At 30.7% G+C, this 23153-nt stretch overlaps 3 protein-coding genes across 4 annotated transcripts in view; 1 reads left to right on the top strand and 2 right to left on the bottom strand.

Moving 5' to 3' along the window:
* Nucleotides 1–2085, bottom strand: part of LOC119607871 (6-phosphofructo-2-kinase/fructose-2,6-bisphosphatase 1) — a 28691-nt gene extending 26606 nt beyond the window's left edge. Inside the window, exon 1 of one of the 2 annotated variants that reach the window (XM_037961994.1) lies at nucleotides 1856–2085. The gene's annotated coding sequence lies outside the window, so the exon portion shown is untranslated. The remainder of the gene's footprint in view (nucleotides 1–1855) is intronic. The other variant, XM_037961991.1, reaches the window with a different exon arrangement.
* Nucleotides 1–5158, bottom strand: part of LOC119607873 (protein split ends) — a 47166-nt gene extending 42008 nt beyond the window's left edge. Inside the window, 1 exon segment of the mRNA XM_037961996.1 lies at nucleotides 3927–5158. The gene's annotated coding sequence lies outside the window, so the exon portion shown is untranslated.
* A 2483-nt stretch (nucleotides 5159–7641) lies between these two features.
* On the top strand, nucleotides 7642–17641 carry LOC119607881 (protein rhomboid). The gene is made up of 5 exons (XM_037962005.1): nucleotides 7642–8111; nucleotides 13792–14047; nucleotides 14114–14219; nucleotides 14287–14629; nucleotides 16311–17641. The coding sequence occupies exons 1-5, from the start codon at nucleotides 7953–7955 to the stop codon at nucleotides 16617–16619; spliced, it is 1173 nt and encodes a 390-aa protein (XP_037817933.1). The 5' UTR covers nucleotides 7642–7952; the 3' UTR covers nucleotides 16620–17641.
* The last annotated feature ends 5512 nt before the right edge of the window (nucleotides 17642–23153 follow it).

Below are 23153 nucleotides of genomic sequence, written 5' to 3'. Positions count from 1 at the left end.
ATTTATTCTAAATTTCTATCGTTCTAATTACTATTTAAAAATTAGGTCAAAACTTTTATTTAATACTATAAAAGTAAGAATGTTTTAATGAAAGTGAAAATAAATGAGACATTCAATATTATCGAATGTGTCTGCTCTGCTCTGTCTAGTTGTCTAGATAAAAACTGGCATGTGTTGGCATTAAATACCTTTCACTATATACAATGATTCCTAGATTGAGGTAGTAAACAAACATATCTGCCCTTTTGTTTTTTTTGGCATATTTTCAAAGTTTTTTGAACAAATATGTTTTCATGCAAATTTTGTAGTAGTTAAGACACTGTGCGTGTTTTTAAAAAAAATCTTATAATATTGACCGGTGTTGCCAGATGTCGATGTTAAAAAATGCAGGATAAATGAAAAAATTCGTTTGCTTCGTTTTCGAAATATTAGCCATTCGTTTACAAATTTATTTATCAATTCCATCTAATGTCAAAAAAATCGAAGTGGATTATTTACAAATTGTTAGTACTTATTCGGGTTCTGCATAAGGTTCAATAGTTGAAACATGAAGTAAAATTTTTGTATTTTTTAAAAATCGATTTTTCGAATTCTTGCGTTGTATGAAAGGAGGATTTTCGACTTTTGTGTTTTATGAGAAGTCAACTTTTCGAATGGGAAGTCTTTTTTATTGATTATTTTCGACCATTCGACTTTTTTCGATTCTTTTTGACTTTTCAAAAAAGTGAACTTCGACTTTTCCGGCGAAAAGTCGATTCTTCGATTATTTGAAAGTCGATTTATAGAACCCTAATTCTAAAGTTGAAACAGGCTTTTCGAATTTTTAATTTAAGAAAAGTATGTCTTTTAACAATTTTGAAATTGACTAAATTTTGGACTTTTTTCGATTTCTTTCACCTTTTCGCTTCTTTTTCAATATTTATGATAAAATATAATGTATGTATCTGTTACCTTAGGTCTAAAGTTGAAACAGACTTTTCGACATTTTAATTTAAGAAAAGTTCGACTTTTTAAAATTTTGAAATTGACTAAATGTTGAACTTTTTTTCGATTTCGTTCACCTTTTCACTTCTATTCAATATTTATCATAAAATATTAAAATGAAAAAATATTTGCAATAAAAATTGAAGTATTATTGAATTAATTGTTTAAGTTTAAAACATATTTTAACATTTTTTATTTTTATCGACATTTTCGAACTTTTTTCGACAAAAATTCTATTGTTTGTATGACGATTTATTGAACCCTACCATAGATTTTTCAATTGGGAATAATGAAAAATTAATACATCTGGCAACCCCATGTTATCCACTTGCCATAAAAATCAAAACAAAAACAACACATATTTCCATTTTAATAATAAATTTTAGCTTTCCCAAAATTTTGTTCTTATTTTTGATATAAAAAACATATTTATTACACATATTAAAAATAACCTAATTTAAGAATAATATAAAAAGAAAACAACAACAACTTGCAGAAAAATCGTATTCCTTTTGACATTGAAAAAGCAGGTTATTTTTTTCTTCGCCAAATAAAAGAGAAATAACAAAAAACGAATTTTGTATTTTACATTATTTACAAAAAAAAAATCAACAATTTCAAGCAAAAAAATTTAGTATGATGTAAAATTTTTAAAAGCATTTTTTATATCATAATTTTTACAATAAAAGCACAAATAAATATACAGAAAATAAGGAAACAAAAACAAAAGCGGAAAAGTATTGTAGAAAAAAAAAAAGATAAAGAACTTTTTTTATGTGTTAAACCCTTTGCAGAATTTTTCAAAGAAATATGTGTTACGATGTTTTATTTTTCGATAGTATTTTTAAAGAAATTTTAACATATAACTCACCTTTTTGCAAATTCGTACATACGTAGGCTCCAGTTTATAATGAAATGTTTCAGGTTTTTTATTTTTTTCTTATTTTATTTTGATAAAAACTTGAAGAAAAATATTTTTCTAATGAAAAATTCCTTTGACAGCACCACACACTACACAAGAAATGGCGATTTTTTTGTTTTTCTTTACACTTTTGTTCTTTCATATTGCTTTTTTCGTTTTATTTTTTTCACTTTACACTTTATTTTTTATGTTCTACCATCAGGCATGTGGGTTGAACAAGGACAACACTATAGATGCGCACGTGTGTGGTGGTATACATTTAAAAATCTGCACAGAAAGACAACAACAACATAAACGTGACGATGACAGTCTATTGTGAATGTAAAGTTTTTCTATACATAACAACAGAGGCGGGCTTTTAAATAGCAAATTTGAAAATATGAAAAATTTAATGTTTATGTTTACTTTATTACTATTAAAATAAATAATCCTTTTATTACTGTTTCAAAATTGCTCTTACAAACAATATACTTTATTAACTAAGTATAGTCGGTCATGACGGACTATAAAAAGAATTTCGGAAGCTTTGAAATTGCGTTTGATCTAGAGAAAATAAAAAGCATTGAACATGGTGGCGGATACGTAATGGAATAGGGGTGATTTTTAGCTATGGCTTTGTACATCATTTATCTTGTAAGTGAATACTCTGCCTATTTGAACTTTAAATTATACTTTTATTGCATATTCTTTTGGAATTGTAATAAAAGCCTTTAAACTTTAAATTTGGATTAAACGCAATTTCAAAATTTTCTGAAAATTCTTCAATATTGTAACTTTGGAAACATGGCACTTTAAATAGGTATGTTTTGAAGTTAAGCTATGTAAGTATGTATACACGGTTGTCAGATCTTACAACGTTGGTAGATCTGGCAATGTACTGACAATGAAAAATGTTTAGAAACAGGTAAATTTTCAGTTCAAATGGTTGTAAGAAAACTTACAATTTTATTGCAAGTCGATCGTCAGATAATAAATTTAACTGCCAACAAAAAATGTCAGTTCACACTGTTGTCAGATTGTTTTTTGGCAAAAATTGCCGATCTTATTTTAGCTGCATATGTTCTTTTTATGCACCGTGTTCCCAATAGAAAATATTTATCTGACAATGATTCCATTGTCTGATGCATAAAATTCGCACATCTGACAATAAGAATTGTCTGGTAATGGCAACGTAATGTGTTTACAGGATTGTTAGATATTATTGTTTTACAATATACTGACAATGTTTTTTCTAACAACGTTGCAAGACAAAAATTGTAAGTTCACACGCTTGTTAGACAATTTCCGAACATTTTTCTGCCAACGTTATAAGATCTGACAACCGTATATATACAGCTATAGCTTTTCACATGAAATTCTGAATCATTTAGTTCATTTCGCCTCTATTTTATAAATATGCCAAAATTTGTTATAATTTTCTCTTAAAATTAATTTTTGAATTGAATGCTTGAAAGAAAGGCAATAGAGTTTTTTGGAATTTGTAGCGTTTTAGAAATTTTAGTGGTAATATATAATCTTTCTGATGATATAACAAAATTTTGTAAATAATTATTTCAAAAAAGGTCGCTAAACATTTGTCGCAAAAAAGGATCATGTCTCAGAATCTGAAAGCAAGAGTTTTAAGGATTTAACTCATTAAAACTGAAGAAGGCTTTATTATGTTGGGACTACGTGGATTCTACCTTTAGAGTTTCATTTTGATATAGGCATTTACACATCAATAAATACATATTACTTATGGCTTAATATTAACACACACATAAATCAAAAGAAAATCCTAACCAACATTGAAAATTTCTTTACCAGACGTTCTATTTAAATGGCCACCTCTGTAAACAGTCAAAAGAGCATTTCGTTGAAGAAATAAATTTAAATAAAATTGCTAAAAATAACTTACACAATTTTTCCTTTTCATGTTGTTGTCAATTAAATGTTTTTCAAAAAGATGCTGTAATTTTTTAAATATTTTTGTATACGAAAAAATTTTCTAATAAACTAAAGAAAAGCAAAAAACACTTACCATTTATTTATCCATAATAAATTGTATTTTTTTATTCTATTTTCTTTAACACTGTCTCCCTCGATCTCTCTAATTTTTGTTCTTTTCTTTCTGATTCCTTTTCGTTGCTAATAAAAACAAAAACAATAAAGTATTTTGCTCTCTCTCTCTTTTTCGTTCAAATTGTAGTAAAGAGAATATAAAGGAAAGAATAAAAACAATAGCAGCAAAATAAAAATAAATGAATTTGAATGAATTTTTTTTTATTATTCCTTTTTACACTTTTTTCATTTCTTTTATAATTTCTTCTTTGAAGATTCTTTTAACAATTTTCTTTTACACACAAATGCACTTTTCTTTTTCAGATGTTGTTTTTGTTGGTTTATTTTTTTTTTTTTTTTTGCTAAAACCCCAAAAAAGAAAACTTATATTTCTGGTTGCTTTAATAACTTTTATTTTATTATTTTTGCTTTTTTTAATTTCTCTTTTATTTTTTACTGCACACACAGGCTGTGTCATTTACACCACCACTACTACTTCTAGGAAAACACCACTTTTTTATAATCATTTAACAAAAAGTAAATAACAAAGAAAAAAGGATGAACTTTTCTTTATGCCGCACGGAAAATTGTTGTAACTTTGATGTTTTATTTTTTTTATTAATTATACCATAAATTTTTGGTAATTTAATGGAATCTTTACGTGTCCTCCTCACCAACCAAAAAACTCCTCTTTTCAACAGCTAGAATTTCAGTGATGACAATTGGTCGGTAAACCTAACGCGTACCGACACAAAAAGCTTACAATTTCACGAAAGTCTTAAGACATTCCAAAATTTTTCTAATATAATTTTTAACAATAGATTTTTTAATACATTTTATAACACTTTTTTAGCGCTGCCTTTTTACAATTTAATACTAGCAATTTTTTTCTTTAAATTTTTGCACCGAATTCCTAGTTTTAAATTGACATCACTGCTAGTATTTTTGTGTGAGAGAGTGTGTAAAAAGTCATCAAAGACAAATTGACACAATTAGATATTTTTTTGTCTACCAATTTTTCACTTGAAGTTTTTCTTTGATTTACTTTGTTTCACTTGTGGTTTTTATGTTTATTTTACACTATTGTTGGTATTCGAAATATTGCAACACTTTTTATTATATTTTTGTAGGAAATTGCCATAAAATTTTCGTATATTTGTATTACGAAAAAATTGTTGACGAAAAATGCGACCGAAAATATCAAGTACTTTTTCAGCGTTTATCGGTAGATGGTTAGTGCAGTGTTGTATTTATTGAGTACACTGAGAGAAATTAAAGTGTTTGTTTTGGAAAACGAATAATAGTGAGTTTAATCATGGAACAGTGGGAAAAGTTTTAAAAATCTGAATCAATCAAGATTTACAATCTGGTTAATATTTGTATATATAGTTTATAATCGAAAAGACTTTTCTTTTTTTAATAAGAATGTGTAAAAATTTCTTTCCGCTTTGGGTAGTTTAATTTTATTTCAATTTCATAATTTTCCGACAAGGGCTTAAAATATGAAGGCTATAGTCAGCCATGGTCCGATACTCAGAAATTTATGTAGGGAAATGAAAGTAGAATTCCATTGCTATATCGGTAGAGATGGGAAAAGGGTAAATACCCATGGTTTTCGTCTTTAAAATATCAAATTTTCCAACTACTGGGTAAATACCGGGTAGAACCCCATTTATATATATCGGAAATTTTATGATAGTTATAAGCTTTAAAGTCAATTTCTGAAAGGGTGCCTTGTATGGGGGTAGGGTTAATTATGAAAATTTTATTCAAAGATTTTGTTTTACAAAGGAACATTAAAGTCATTCTCTGAAGGGTACCTTCTATGGAGGTTAAGGTCAATTCAAGGTCGTTCATCATTTACAGAATAATTTCTGGCTACATAAAACTGACTTGTGCCAAATTTAAGAACATTTTGTCAATATTTAGGGGTTCATTCGGACTCTATAGTGATCTCAATAGTCAGACATGATGGATGGACGTTGCTAGATCGTTTTTCAATTTGATATAATCCCAGAATATAGTATAAATATGGAATGTTTAGCGATGCAAATGCGAAACTGACTAATAAATTTTATTTTTTTACGAATGCAAATAGTATATAGTAACTTTGAATATAAAAGTGAGATTGATAAAAATACGTAATTTATTTTGATGAAAAATCAGGTTTTAACAACATTTTACATCATAATATACAACTAAATAGTATTCTCTAAAGCATTCGTTAAGATTTAACGAATGCGAAAGTAAAAACATATATTTACATTATACGGAAAAAGAATATTTTTACATGTAACGGAAAGACTAAAGAAAACGCTATAAACTCTTCAGCAGAATTACTTTTTAGCCGATAATTTGTGCTACAAAAACGCTATATTATCAACATTTCATTAACTCTGTAACTTGGCAGCACCTTCGACCTAGCCGAATCTTAAAGCCGACTAAGTCTAGTCGCCGAACCGCTGCTGCAAAAAATTTTTGAGCTTAAGACGACTTGAACATTTCGCCATATTTTGAATAATTTACAGAATTTTCGCTAAATTTACGAAATTTTACAATATAAAATTTTAAGAAGTTTTCTTTTATCTAATAATAAGCCGCTCATTGAAATTTCGACGTCGTAAAACTTTGTTCAACGTTCGATTTATATGCTTCGCCACAGATATTTTCGAGTTTACGCGCCTTCCAGCCATGGGCTGCTAACGTCAAAGAAGCTTTGTTTGAAGCGTTGGAGGCGTCAACCATCGCCACCAAAATACATTGATTGTTTGAAAAACCGGACCAGTACATGAAACATTTCTATTTTAAATGGGAAGTGCTATTGACGACCTTTCTGCCGAATATTCTTTAAATAAAAAAAGAATAAATGATTATGTAGGAAAAAATATTGATGTTAAAGATGTTAGCTCCTTGAGATCATCACAATTAATACATAGCAAAGTTGATCTTAGTATGAATTATATAAATCTCAAATCGAATTGTTGGTCTGTCATTAAAGCTGCCCTTGTTGGTGGGATGTATCCTTATATATGCGTATTGGATTCTAAGGTTAATTGTTTTATTTCATCCTGCAGAAGAGAAATGGTTTTATATCCATTGGATTTAGACTCTATTAGTTCGTTGAATTTTGGTTGACCCTCGATAGTGTACGGAAAAGAAACAAATAGTTGTTGTATTAGTGTCGAATGTACTGTTGTGACGCTTAGTACAGTTGCTTTGTTTGCAGGTGAGTTTTAGTCTACTAATAATAATAGTTACATTTTAAAGAATTTGCAGTTCTTTAAATTAATGGCCTTTGATTTAATTACCATAATTAATTCTTAAAGCTTCCGATGTAGTTGAAGGACTTCTCACGAAGATGAGTGGAATTAAAGTGAAAAGTTGTAATAAAAATTGGTGTCGTGAGTTTAAAAATAAACCCAATTCAAAAAAAAATTAGTTGTATAACGAGAGAAATAAATAAAATAGTCTTACGAATACAGTATTACGATTTTTAAAATATTTGCTTTCAAAATGCCACTTTTAAATCTCTCGGATTCCGTTCGTATTTAAAATCGTTGAAAAATTTAAAAATAACTGAAAACTTAGCTGGATTAGAATAGGTGGCCTTCTGTAGATGAGTGGTTGCTTACTGCCGGCGTACAATCGAATTAAAGCCACCGCCTACATTTTAAGTGTCAGCAACCGCCGCCGTTAATATTTGTCGGCGCAGGGCTCTGGAGTGTATTTACATGGAATTGAATTATTTTCAATAGTGTTTTTATCGAATACAAATTTTTAATTTACGTTTAATCAACAAGAAAATCGCACAAATTTATCTTATCTCTGTAACTTTAGGCAATAACGAAGAAAAAGAAATCTTAAATAATGTGTTAAGACCATAAATTATATAGTTTATTGAAAAGAAAAAAAAAAACGAGCAAACAACAAGTGGAATTAGTAGAAAAAAAAAAACAGCCGTCTATTATTAATTTATTTAAAAATAAAATAAAAAATAAAAATAAAAATGTCCAATGTACAAGATGTGGAAAATGGTATTTATCCACAATTACAACAAAGACCACAAACCAGACGTCAGGATACTGTGGATATGGAAGAAATTCCTTTAAATAATTTACAACAGGAATCTGAAGAAAAACGTAAAATTCGTCATGTTTTTGAAAGAGTAAGTTGTAATTTTAGTTTAAAATAATCAAAGAAACAATTTTAAACTTTCTTTAGAGAGGTGAAATGATTAAAAGAAAGAAAAGTATATATTCATGATTCATTCAGCATAAAAATAAAAGTGCCCCTTTGTCTGTCTGCCTTTCTGTTTGTTTGTGTGGCCATTGCATGTTTTTGAGATTGTTGTTGTTGCAGCACGATTTTTCTTACAAAGTGCAGTTTTTGTTGTTGCCACGGTGTTTACTCCTTATTTATGAATGAAAAGTTTTTGTTAATATTGTGAAATTGTTTTTTTTTTGTTTTTTTTGTACATATTTATTTAATTTAATCTTTTGTAAATATTTAATAAAATAACAACTTTAACTTCTCTTTATGCACTTGACGCCTTTTTTAATACCCTGTTGATTTGCTTGTCATGTTTTTTTTTCAAGTAAAAACTTTTGCTATTTTTTTAAATAATATTTAATACCTATCATCTTATCTTGATATTTGTATTTCTATTTACATATTGTGGTTTTTTGCTGTTGTTTTTGTTATTTAGTTGCCGTGTACCATGAAGTCGTATGTATGTACATATGTTTGTTTGTTTGCATGAATGTGAAAACCGGTAACAAGAAATTTTTACCTTGCTCTTGTTTTTGTTTATCAAACGTTTTTTTGTTCTTCTTTTAAGAAAGTTAAATTTAACAAATTTTTTCATTATCATGTTTTTATTTTAAATTAGAACGAACGTAACATTTAGTTTAGTTTGCTTTGGATGATTTCATCGCTTTAAGGTAAACCCATTTATGAGGTTTTTGTAGGGGGTAAGGTGGAAAATTTAATTTTTATCAGGAGCGTAGTAAAATAATAACTGAACAATAAATAAAAAACCATAAGTTAAACATGACGCTGTTAATCTTAATACATCTTACCATAATATGCAAAAATAGAAAAATAATTAAACGTTCTTTCTAAGACCCAGATAGGTATGTATTCAAATCTTGCAATATAGATACATATCCGAAAATATGGGTTTTTGACCAAAAGAGGTCGAGAACTAAAATACTATTTCTAAAGTCACACACATATTAAATATTTATTAATGCAATAACATTTACATTAAATAATTACACAAAAAATAAATACCATTAAATATTTGTCATTTTGTTGATAAACTCGTTTTTTGTTTTATTACCAAAATTATCTGATTTGACCAAGATTTGTAACATTCACACGCATTTTGTATTTGTAACCATATTAGGAAATATTGCATGTTTTTATGTGCTTCTAAATGTATTTAATTACAAAAAAAGTATGTGCAAGATTTGCTTTATTTTCTTAAAAAATACAATAGATAAATGTTATTTTCATTTATACCTATAAGTCAAATAATGCATTAGTTGTACTATTAAAAATATTTCTCTTATCGTTATATTGTAAAGAATTGTCATTATGGATACGAAATGTTTGTTAAAGGTGTGTGGTTTTACTGCACTTGTGAGTAATTAGTTAATTTTATAATTTTTTCCTCAAAGATTGTTAAATTTAAGTTTTTGAGTTATTAATCATGGGGATTTTCTATGTCTATAAATCGAATGTTTTGTTTAACAAATTGTACGGAATTTCTAATATTAGTTATTGGATTAATAAGTTAAAAATAATGATCATATGCATGTTTGATGATAGAATATTATACTTTTTCCTGTCACATGTAAACATATTAAAATTTTTTTAAGATTGATTGTTGACCTACAAAGTTATATTTTCTTCATTATTCATTATTCTATCCACATGGCCCTACTGTTTAATATTGAAAATTCAAAAAACTAGTCTATAGTCTAGCGTCTAGTCTGTAGTCTATTCTAGAGTGTAGTCTAGAGTCTAGTCTAGAGTCTAGTCTATAGTCTAGTCTAGAGTCTAGTCTATAGTCTGTCTCTAGTCTAGTCTATAGTCTAGTCTATAGTCTAGTCTATAGTCTAGTCTATAGTCTGTCTATAGTCTAGTCTATAGTCTAGTCTATAGTCTAGTCTATTAGTCTAGTCTATAGTCTAGTCTATAGTCTAGTCTATAGTCTAGTCTATAGTCTAGTCTATAGTCTAGTCTATAGTCTAGTCTATAGTCTAGTCTATAGTCTAGTCTATAGTCTAGTCTATAGTCTAGTCTATAGTCTAGTCTTATAGTCTAGTCTATAGTCTAGTCTATCTCTAGTCTAGTCTATAGTCTAGTCTATAGTCTAGTCTATAGTCTAGTCTATAGTCTAGTCTATAGTCTAGTCTATAGTCTAGTCTATAGTCTAGTCTATAGTCTAGTCTATAGTCTAGTCTATAGTCTAGTCTATAGTCTAGTCTATAGTCTAGTCTATAGTCTAGTCTATAGTCTAGTCTATAGTCTAGTCTATAGTCTAGTCTATAGTCTAGTCTATAGTCTAGTCTATAGTCTAGTCTATAGTCTAGTCTATAGTCTAGTCTATAGTCTAGTCTATAGTCTAGTCTATAGTCTAGTCTATAGTCTAGTCTATAGTCTAGTCTATAGTCTAGTCTATAGTCTAGTCTATAGTCTAGTCTATAGTCTAGTCTATAGTCTAGTCTATAGTCTAGTCTATAGTCTAGTCTATAGTCTAGTCTATAGTCTAGTCTATAGTCTAGTCTATAGTCTAGTCTATAGTCTAGTCTATAGTCTAGTCTATAGTCTAGTCTATAGTCTAGTCTATAGTCTAGTCTATAGTCTAGTCTATAGTCTAGTCTATAGTCTAGTCTATAGTCTAGTCTATAGTCTAGTCTATAGTCTAGTCTATAGTCTAGTCTATAGTCTAGCCTATAGTCTAGTCTATAGTCTAGTCTATAGTCTAGTCTATAGTCTAGTCTATAGTCTAGCCTATAGTCTAGTCTATAGTCTAGTCTATAGTCTAGTCTATAGTCTAGTCTATAGTCTAGTCTATAGTCTAGTCTATAGTCTAGTCTATAGTATAGTCTATAGTATAGTCTGTAGTCTGGTCTATAGTCTAGTCTATAGTCTAGTCTATAGTCTAGTCTATAGTCTAGTCTATAGTCTAGTCTATAATCTAGTCTATAGTCTAGTCTATAGTCTAGTCTATAGTCTAGTCTATAGTCTAGTCTATAGTCTAGTCTATAGTCTAGTCTATAGTCTAGTCTATAGTCTAGTCTATAGTCTAGTCTATAGTCTAGTCTATAGTCTATAGTCTAGTCTATAGTCTAGTCTATAGTCTAGTCTATAGTCTAGTCTATAGTCTAGTCTATAGTCTAGTCTATAGTCTAGTCTAGTCTAGTCTATAGTCTAGTCTATAGTCTAGTCTATAGTCTAGTCTATAGTCTAGTCTATAGTCTAGTCTATAGTCTAGTCTATAGTCTAGTCTATAGTCTAGTCTATAGTCTAGTCTATAGTCTAGTCTATAGTCTAGTCTATAGTCTAGTCTATAGTCTAGTCTATAGTCTAGTCTATAGTTCTAGTCTATAGTCTAGTCTATAGTCTAGTCTATAGTCTAGTCTATAGTCTAGTCTATAGTCTAGTCTATAGTCTAGTCTATAGTCTAGTCTATAGTCTAGTCTATAGTCTAGTCTATAGTCTAGTCTATAGTCTAGTCTATAGTCTAGTCTATAGTCTAGTCTATAGTCTAGTCTATAGTCTAGTCTATAGTCTAGTCTATAGTCTAGTCTATAGTCTAGTCTATAGTCTAGTCTATAGTCTAGTCTATAGTCTAGTCTATAGTCTAGTCTATAGTCTAGTCTATAGTCTAGTCTATAGTCTAGTCTATAGTCTAGTCTATAGTCTAGTCTATAGTCTAGTCTATAGTCTAGTCTATAGTCTAGTCTATAGTCTAGTCTATAGTCTAGTCTATAGTCTAGTCTATAGTCTAGTCTATAGTCTAGTCTATAGTCTAGTCTATAGTCTAGTCTATAGTCTAGTCTATAGTCTAGTCTCTAGTCTAGTCTATAGTCTAGTCTATAGTCTAGTCTATAGTCTAGTCTATAGTCTAGTCTATAGTCTAGTCTATAGTCTAGTCTATAGTCTAGTCAGTAGTCTAGTCTTAGTCTAGTCTATAGGTCTAGTCTTAGTCTAGTATAGTCTAGTCTATAGTCTAGTCTATAGTCTAGTCTATAGTCTAGTCTAAGTCTAGTCTATAGTCTAGTCTATAGTCTAGTCTATAGTCTAGTCTATAGTCTAGTCTATAGTCTAGTCTATAGTCTAGTCTATAGTCTAGTCTATAGTCTAGTCTATAGTCTAGTCTATAGTCTAGTCTATAGTCTAGTCTATAGTCTAGTCTATAGTCTAGTCTATAGTCTAGTCTATAGTCTAGTCTATAGTCTAGTCTATAGTCTAGTCTATAGTTAGTCTAGTCTATAGTCTAGTCTATAGTCTAGTCTATAGTCTAGTCTATAGTCTAGTCTATAGTCTAGTATATGGTCTAGTCTATAGTCTAGTCTATAGTCTAGTTTATAGTCTAGTTTATAGTCTAGTCTATAGTCAAGTCTATAGTCTAGTCTATAGTCTAGTCTATAGTCTAGTCTATAGTCTAGTCTATAGTCTAGTCTATAGTCTAGTCTATAGTCTAGTCTATAGTCTAGTCTATAGTCTAATCTATAGTCTAGTCTATAGTCTAGTCTATAGTATAGTCTATAGTCTGGTCTATAGTCTAGTCTATGGTCTAGTCTATAGTCTATAGTGTAGTCTATAGTCTAGTCTAGTCTATAGTCTAGTCTATAGTCTAGTCTATAGTCTAGTCTAGTCTATAGTCTAGTCTATAGTCTAGTCTATAGTCTAGTCTATAGTCTAGTCTATAGTCTAGTCTATAGTCTAGTCTATAGTCTAGTCTATAGTCTAGTCTATAGTCTAGTCTATAGTCTAGTCTATAGTCTAGTCTATAGTCTAGTCTATAGTCTAGTCTATAGTCTAGTCTATAGTCTAGTCTATAGTCTAGTCTATAGTCTAGTCTATAGTCTAGTCTATAGTCTAGTCTATAGTCTAGTCTATAGTCTAGTCTATAGTCTAGTATATAGTCTAGTCTATAGTCTAGTCTATAGTCTATAGTGTAGTCTATAGTCTAGTCTATAGTCTAGTCTATAGTCTAGTCTATAGTCTAGTTTATAGTCTAGTCTATAGTCTAGTCTATAGTCTAGTCTATAGTCTAGTCTATAGTCTATAGTCTAGTCTATAGTCTAGTCTATAGTCTAGTCTATAGTCTAGTCTATAGTCTAGTCTATAGTCTAGTCTATAGTCTAGTCTATAGTCTAGTCTATAGTCTAATCTATAGTCTAGTCTATAGTCTAATCTATAGTCTAGTCATTTCTTTATTTTAGTTTATAAAAAGCTTAAACCTTCTTACTTGTTTCCTTTATTAGGAATATTTTTTGTCGCGAATTATATACTAACATATTGTTGTTGGTTTGTATTCATTTTAACTACATTAGCATTTTTTGCTTTATTATTCATAAATTTTATAAATCAATAGCTAGTTCATACAGCCATTATTAACACAAACTGTTTACAAGTGTTTTTTTTATTTTTGATGCCAAAAGTTCATTCAACTTTTCTGCTTAAATACATAGTAAAATCTTGGAATTTGTATACAATTATACAAAAAAATGAATGAAATTTATTCATTTGTAATGTTGTTTATTGTCTAATTTTTTATGTATATTTCTTTGTGTTTTCTTTTCCCTTTTTGTTTTTATTTACTTTAGCATGATGCCGATAGTGATGGTTTAATTAGTATACATGAATTAAAAGGTCTTATAGAGGCTGGCCTCTGTCGTGATATACCCGCAAATGTGGCACAACAAATTCTTAAATTATCCGATACCGATAATAATGGTCATTTGGATTTCGAGGAATTTTATCGTATGTCTCAGAAACATCAGTGGATGATACGAAATGTTTTAACAAGATATTGTCGTTTGGTGGTACCGCCGCCTAAACCTTTGGAGGGAGATCAGTTGGGTAAGTATCTTTACTAGTTTTTACTTTTTAATTAAATTTTCTAAAGTATTTTATAACTTTTTACAGATGGTGCCTATGAAAAGCAAATGTCAGTATGTCCACCTCCTTTAACTATGGTCATATTTTCTGTTGTTGAAATTATAATGTTTCTCATAGATGTTATACATTTTCAGTGAGTTTGTTCTTTTCATCTAAATTTTAATTTTTTATTAACTTTATTTTTACTTTTCTCACAATAGAGATGATCCCGATAATAACCGCCGTATTGGCGAGAGTACAAATGGCCCTGCTGCTACACTTTTTATCTATAATCCCTATAAACGTTATGAGTCTTGGCGTTTTGTTACCTACATGTTTGTTCATGTTGGCATTATGCATTTATTTATGAATCTTATTATACAAATATTTTTGGGTGTTGCTTTGGAATTGGTACATCATTGGTGGCGTGTGGCTTTAGTTTATTTGGCCGGTGTTTTGGCTGGCTCTATGGGTACATCGTTAACAAGTCCTCGTATATTTTTAGCTGGTGCTTCGGGTGGTGTTTATGCTTTAATTACCGCTCATATTGCTACAATTATTATGGTAAGTAATGTTTTTAAATTTATGATGTAGAAAAGAACAAATTGTGGGAAATTTAATGATTTAAAGTCAGGAGAATTCGATTTAGAGCTCTATAAAAAGTATAATTGCAATGCAAAGAACTGCCAGTGTTAATCAAATTAAAGGACTAGACCACATAGTAGTCAATTGATTATTCCATATATTATGTTATTAACTATCGACTTATTTATAGACTAGATAATTGACTCGTTCATAAACTAGTTTATAGAATAGTCCAATCATTAAAAAGTTAACTGGTTTATGTTCTAGTCCTTCAGAAATATGAGAATAGCCTCATCAAATCTGTAATTTGTGATATCGTGTCCTGAAGTTAAAAAAAAAAACACGATATTTTGCCCTTTTTGAGACGTTGTAACAGCGCCCAAAACAACTTTATCTATATTGTTGTTGCTGGGGTTGATAACCCTTGGTCGAATACTTAGGGTCATTCCGGTACGTAGAACCGGCTGTTGGGGAATGATGACGAACGTAGTAAACTTTACTCTTGGTGTCGTGGTCGATGAAGTCCAAATTTTGACCGTGCACCACCCAAAAATCTTGAGGGTAACATTTGATAGCCTATACTTTCTCAGTTCATGCCACTGCAATCACGCATAAATTGCGAAGTAGAAACAAGCTCCTCAAAGCGCTAGCCTGCAGCACTTGGCGTATGGATTAAGAAACCTTGTTAGCTATATATAAAACGATTGATCGGTCAGTGGTGAAACATTCAAAGCTGCCAAAATAGCGCCCTAAGGACTGTAACGGATTGATTTCAAATTACCTCGGAATATCATCTGCAAGAGGAAACGAAGGTCGTCCCAGTTAAGGACCACAATGTTATATTGACTAAACAGTTCCTCCTGGCATGTCATCGGAGGAGTCATCCCAACTTTAACATCACACAAACTTGGATACGAGCCCGAGGAATGTCAGGAAGGATCTTCATATATACAATCCAAATATGTGCAGGATCTATTATACGCAAGCTTTGAACGACATTCATAGAGATAGGATACCGCATGAATATCTTACTTGGAAGTCGCCCGCCACCCATAGCAGACATAGAAGAAAACTTGCCGCGGAAAACAAGAGTAGTTCTGGCACAATTAAGATCGGGATGAAGCAACAGGCTTAATGCCTACAGACCGTGCCATCCCCAACGAATGTTCTACATGTGGTCAAGCTCCTCATGACACCCAACAACAATAACAACTTTATATATAAGAGTATTTCTGCCACACCTAAGTTCGAGATGGAGCAACAGGCTTAATGCCTACAGACAGTGCCATCCCCAACGAATTTCCTACATGTGTTCAAGCTCCTCATGACACCCACCACATACTCAACTGCTTAGCCAACCCTATATAACTTTGTCCAATGGATTTATAAACACATCCAGTTGAATTAGCACAATTTTAGGACTGGACATTGATGTACAACCCCCCAACTAGAGTATGGTAAAGTTTAAGCTGTTACAGCAACAACAATAACAACTTTATCTCTAAAATGAAAGTCTATTCTGACAACTTTAAATTAAAACCTTAACATCTGACATAATTAAAGTTTCCCATCGATATTACCTTAATGTTAATCAATCTATTAAATGATCAGTAATGATTTTCTATTTTTACAATATTTTCTTTTTGAAAATTACCTATAGAACTGGAATGAAATGGAATATGCCATCGTACAATTACTTGTCTTTCTCATATTCTGTTTCACCGATTTGGGTACATCGATATATCGTCATATTACCGATCAACATGATCAAATCGGTTATATGGCACATTTATCGGGAGCTGTTGCTGGTCTTCTAGTGGGTATAGGCGTATTAAGGAATCTAGAAGTACGCCGTTGGGAACGTATACTATGGTGGATTGCTGTTATTTTCTATTTTGCTCTTATGATGACTGGCATATTGATACATGTTTTTTTACCCGATTATTTTCCCCGACAAGAGTACAATTGATTGAATGAAATGTTTAACTAAAGAAAAAGAGGAATCAATAAGAATAAAAGTAATTTTTAAAGCATTTTATTTTTAAGTAAAATATAACTAACATGATGATATGTTTATATAAGTAATTTATTTTTATAGCTAAAATATTAAGCCAAAGTGCCTTTTGGATTGATAATAATGACAATTTGCTAACTTTATTTTTAATTTGTTTTTTTTTCTGAATATGTATTATTTAAATTTATTAACTTAATATAAAGTTTTAAGTTACGTCTTAAACAGAATATTTATTTTTAAAAAAGACATTAAATATTTAAGTATTTTTTTCTTCAATTATGTTTTTTATATAAAATAACTGGCACGTACATGCATAGGCCAACATTAACTTTAAAAGATTTTTATTGCGAATTTCTTTTTGTCTTCATTACGGTCTTATAAAAGGAAGTTTTTTAATTAAATCCATTTATTTAGATTTTATTATTATAACTTTTTTAAAACATATTTAAATTTTATGTTTACAAGAAAATTAATTTTATTATTATTGGCAAATTATTCTTAATAGAAAGAAATTTAAGTAATTGTTTTAATATAAGTAGAAAATATTTAAAATGTTCACAATTTTGTTTGCGCTTTCAATGCAGATTTGGTAACTTTTCCAAAAGAAGTTTTTATTTTAACAAGAAATTGTTATCTTTACTTTGAAGACAATTTCTAAACACTTCATATTAGGTATAAGAAAATGTGTTTTAGTTTAAACAACTAAAACACATTTAACACACACTAACTAAATTATGTATGTACGTTCTCCACATTAATAATTTATTAACAATATCAATAATGAAGTCCTAGCATATTTATTATATGTATAATATTTGTGTTTTTATGTTGATTTTATAGCTTAAGATTTTATTTGTCATCGAACACATTTAAATGTTTATAAAGTGTGCATTTATTTTATTATGTATGCATCTATGGATTTATATTTTTTATGTATCTATATTGAAAATAAAATATATTTTACATATCTTCTTTCTAATAAATAATGTTTTTTATTTTAATAGTAAAAGGTTAAAGTATGTGGTCATGTAGATGACCTTCTATGGAGAGGCTTCCTTAGTTTCCTTTGGCCTTGTCGGTAGGAGAGGAATAACTCTGACTTCTGACCATGAACAGACTCCACAGTCATGTCTTGCTCTCCGACATGTCACTTAAAACCGTAGTTTCCACTTTTACTACTATTTCGCAACTCTGTTCGTTAGTTTTGTTCGCTTCTCCTACCCAGTACCACTGTAATGGGGAGGGTATAATACGTTTGTGCTGATGTTTGTAACGCATAAAAATATTGGTCCTACACCCACCTTAAATTATACCGATCACTTTCTAAGTCGATTAAGACATGTCCATCCGTCTGTCCGGCTGGCTGTCCATGTAAACCTTGTGCGCAACCTACAGGCCAACATTTTCAAGATATTTTGATAAAATTTTACCATACGAGGAGGATGCCTATTGAAAATGGTTGAAATCGGTCCATTAATTCACCTAGCCCCCATACAAACTTATCTTCCGATTTAGGGTTTCTAACTCATAACTACGTCAAATATACAACTATCTCACCAAAAAAATGGCACAACTAAGTTTAATATTGGCATTGCCAATTTTTATAATGATCGGCCGTCGTTTTACCCTAGCCCCCATACAAACCCCCCTTTAAAAAATAACTAACCTTTATATAAAATTACATCCCTCTTCCCAATTTGCTGAGGATCGGCCCATATTTGACTCTAACTCCCATATAAAGCCTCTTTTGGAAATTTAGTTTTTCATTTTTAAAATATACCCATGGTGTAGGGTATCATATAGTCGGCCATGTCCGACTGTACTTTCCTACTTGTTCTTGGTTTTATCGGATTACATTTTGTTCCCACGATTATGCACCTTCGAATGGACCAATAACGCAGTGACGTCGTACATGGACTGGACAACTAACTTACAACAGCGCTTTACCCTGACGCTGAGGGGAGTTGTTAGTGTTGTTTCCAACCGCTTTGACCTTAAAGATTCTTTTATGACGTGTTACCCCCATTAGTAAAGATCCTATCAACCAAGAGCGAACTTGCAATGGGCAATAACAAGCTATATAAACTGCTTATTGCCGCAACCATACCATGACAGGATGAGTAACCTTTAGTTTTACATTCTTTTAAAGCCAGAACCAATCGCGAGTAGAAATTTAAAAAGACCACTAAGCTCAGAAAGTTCAGACAACAAAGTGTAAAGTCCCATCGCGCCACGAATGTTACTCAGGCGAAGACCCTTACTACAAGTTGAGCATTCACAGGTTCTTTTTATCCTTCACATAATTGTGTATGTTTTCCTCGTATACACGAAGTTTGTTCCAGACATGCATCTCAACGGAAAAGTTGGAAAGATTCTTTCTGAGACATCCTACTAGGAACTAACTGGGGGAAACTTAATTGATGTTTCCAGATAGTTTGCAAGCAGCTTGTTACAATGCTTCGAACAGCATTTAGTCATCTTTGAATGTTTCTCCACTGGGTATCACTAAGTGAGTTTGACCACACTGGACTATTATAATTAACCACATACCGGCCTAATCGTTTTGTATTTAGACAACAAGGTTTCTTTGTACCTGTGCTGCCGACTAGCGTTTTGAGGACCTTGCACCTATTTTGCAGTTTGTGCGTGATTGAAGTGTCATGAGATGAAACATTAAGTATTTTGTCAAAGGTTTAACAATTTTGGGTAATGCTTAAATTCCGATTGGCTCCAGCGTCTACAAAGCAAAGTGTAAGATTTACATACTTCCTCCATTTGTATGTATGTGTACCTACGAGAATCCCTTGTTTACTCTATGGGGTTTTTATCAGTTGTCTCTAAACTCTACGAACGAATGACGCTCACTCTATAATCCCGGAAAACTTGTCGCATATAAAAAGAGTTGCTCTGGCCCAACTGAAATCGGTATCAGGATCAACGACTACTGACCGTGCCGGTCCTAATGATACAGTCCACATATGTATACAACTGTGCTACCCTTCTGTACTTTACTTAACACACAGAATTTATGAGTCAGTAGATGTTATTAGAACACAAAGCATCGTTTTCTGTTTGACCTACCCTAATCTGATAGGGCTTCAGAAAACACTATTGTAGGGTTGTTATTATTTATATAACATAATAATAAAAAGAATTTACTTAACAAATTTTCCAAGAATTTAACTTAATCTTAGGTTAAATTTAACATTAAGCCAAAGGTCAGTTGATTTTAGCATTTTATTTATAGACATCAAAAACAAAAAAGTTAAACTCGAATATTATTGTTCATTTCTGGAAATTAATCTTATTATAAATTATTATAATAATTCCAAGAATTATGTTCCAAGTACATCTTAAGTATGAGTGTATGTACTTATTTTTATACCACCGACTGTTAGTGTCTATAGAGATATATTATATATAATTTGTCATTCTGTGTGTAACATCGATAAATATTCATAAAGAAGCAAAATTGGAAAAAACTACTCTTTCTTCTTTTGTTTTACAAAATTGAAATCGCAAAAAATCTGTCTACCATGTAGGAATACCTTTCAATCGATGCTTATTAATGTACTGAATACGACAAAAATGTTCCTCAGCTCCCTACTGACCTTAATATAATTTTTGGTCCACAAAACAATTTTTATTGTATTGGAGAGGCATACTATTAAAATATTAACAAAAATTGGGATTTGGTTTAGTCCATTTTAGAATTTTTTAGAATTTATTAAAAATTAATAAAAATATTAATTATTATTCCGCGATAAGCCATTTTGAAAAGATAACAGAAACATTTTTTGAACATATTAAACTGAGATCAAGATTTTCAATCGCAGGTAGGGACTGAGGGGGATCATATAGGGGGGTAGGGTCAATTACATTTGGTACAGAGGTTTTGGCTTGCAAGAAACCTTCTTATGTCTAATTTCATCATTGTACTCATATTTTTAAGTTAGTAATGAGCGTTAGTCATTTTCTGAAGGGGGCCTAATATGGGAAGTGGAGTCAATTATGGATCGATCCCCATAAAATTGGGTGGAGAGATTTAGTCTTAAAAGTGACTTACTAATGTCAAATTTCATCGCTATACTCGTATTTTTAAGCCATAATGAGCGTTAAAGTCATTTTCTGATTGGGATCAACATGAAATGTGGTAGAGAAATTTTGGCTAGTAAGATACTAAACATATATGCCTGTTAACGCTGTTTTTCAGGGATACACGGGGGTCCGATGTTGCCCATTTTCAATACCAAACAAATCTTATTCTGTTCGGACTCTATCGTGTTTTCAACAGACACACGGACAGACATGCCTAGAGCATCTTAGAATTTAATAAGGACCCAGAATATATATACTTTTGTGGGTCTATGACCAACATTATGTTCGATTAATTATGGTTTGTTTATAGCTGGAGTGGGGGTATATTATGGGTTAATGGTTTATGTGTATGTTTGTAACACACATTAATATTGCTTCTATACATACCTTGTACGAAACGGCTTTTAATCAAACTGTAGATTGCAATTTTCACATATTCTTATATTGACCCAAAAACGATGCCTATGAAAATGTTTGTAATCGGTCCATTTTTTCACCTAGTAAAATAATAAATCTAGTGTGTTGTGTCTAGGATAAGCAAATAGAACTATAGGCTATCCATTAAAGTTGAATGATTTTCATCGAAAAAGTGACTTTTCATTTCGAAAAAATAACAAAACAAATTATAATTTTAAAATTAGTGGCATATAATAAACAAATTCATACTTTTACAACTGTAATTTTGTATTTTTAATGTTTAAATTAATGAAATAAACATTACTGTCGTTTAATCAAAATAAAATTACGGGATTTGTTCGAAAATTCGAATATCAAAAACGAGTAAGCTCAGTCGAAACACCTTGAAGAGGTTTACGCAAATCTAGTAGATTTCAAGCCAGTGGAAACATAGTATTATATTCGGCTGTGCCGAATCTTATACACCCACCATCAAATCATTGCCGAATAGGAATGATTCCTTATAAATAAACTTTCATATTTAAGAATCGACGCTTTTGTTAGTATCAAAACAATCTTCCCATTTATTACATATATGTAGAATTTTACCATCATACATACGTCGATATTAATATGAACATTAGGGTAATATTTGGAAGAGGGCCTTTAATAAGTCTCTTCCGAATTCAGTTCAGTTCAGTTATGGCGCCTCGCGTTAAAGTCATTTTCTGAAGGGGACCTTATATAAGGGGTAGGGTCAATAATGCATCGATCCTTACAAAATTAAACAATGATAACAAGGTTCCTATAAAATATGTTCATGTCGAATTTAATCGCTATAGATGCTTCTTTTAGACAGTTATGAGCCTTGAAATTATTTTCTGAAGGAGGGGTCAATTATGGACCGATCCTTATAAAATTTTACAAAGCGATTTAGGTTCCTATAAAATATGTTCATGTCGAATTTCATCGCTACAAATGCTTCTTTTAGACAGTTATGAGCGTTAAGGTCATTTTCTGAAGGGGACCTTATATGGGGGGTAGGGTCAATTATGGACCTATCCTTATAAAATATTACAAAGCGATTTAGGTTCCTATAAAATATGTTCATGTCGAATTTCATCGGTATAGATGAGATGATTCTTTTAGACAGTTATGAGCGCTAAAGTCATTTTCTGAAGGGGGTCTTATATGGAGGCTAGGCGAAATCGTGGACCGATATTGCCCATTTTCAACACCAAACAAACTGCATCAATATAAAATATCTGTGCCAAATTTGAGCTCGCTAGCTAATCTGTCGACTCTATCGTGTTTTTAACAGACGTACAGACAGACGGACGGACATGGCTAGATCGTCTTAGAATTTAATAAGGATACAGAATATATATACTTTTATGGGTCTTAGATGAATATTTCGATGTGTTACAAACGGAATGGCAAAAACAATATTGGGGGGTATAAAAAAGTAATGTCTTTTTATAATTAGTATGGATCAGGCCCGACTATAATTGCTTACTTGTTTTCTATTGTATTTCATTATTACATAATTTCCTAGAACAAGACATAATTTATCTATAATTACTTACGAATCTTATTACTTTATATATCGAGCAACAAACATTTTCTCTGGGCAATTCGATAAGCAAGTGTTATGCTGGCTGTTTCGGTATTTCCTTGTTGGCTGCTATTTTCTCATACTTAAGTTATATGTATTTACTTTCTTAAACGATTTAATGTTGTGTCCAATTATTTGCGCTTAACCAACTAACTAAACACATGGGACAAAATATCTTAGAGGATTTTACCATATACATATGTACATACATATATGTACATGGTGTGTGTGTAGTGGGTATGTAGTAAATATTACATGTAAATAATACCCATACCCAAGAAAGATTGCTATAACATCAACGTTTATTTTAAAGCTACATTTGGATATTATCTAGTATAACAGAGTTTCCGAGATCCGAAGTTATAAGACCTCTCAAGGAA

This window comes from Lucilia sericata, unplaced genomic scaffold, assembly GCF_015586225.1.
Source record: "Lucilia sericata isolate MDLA Ls3-8-SP2 unplaced genomic scaffold, ASM1558622v1 Contig000757F_arrow, whole genome shotgun sequence".
Classification (NCBI taxonomy): domain Eukaryota; kingdom Metazoa; phylum Arthropoda; class Insecta; order Diptera; family Calliphoridae; genus Lucilia; species Lucilia sericata.
Note: the sequence above shows the minus strand (reverse complement) of the source record. Positions and strands in the feature narration are given on the sequence as shown.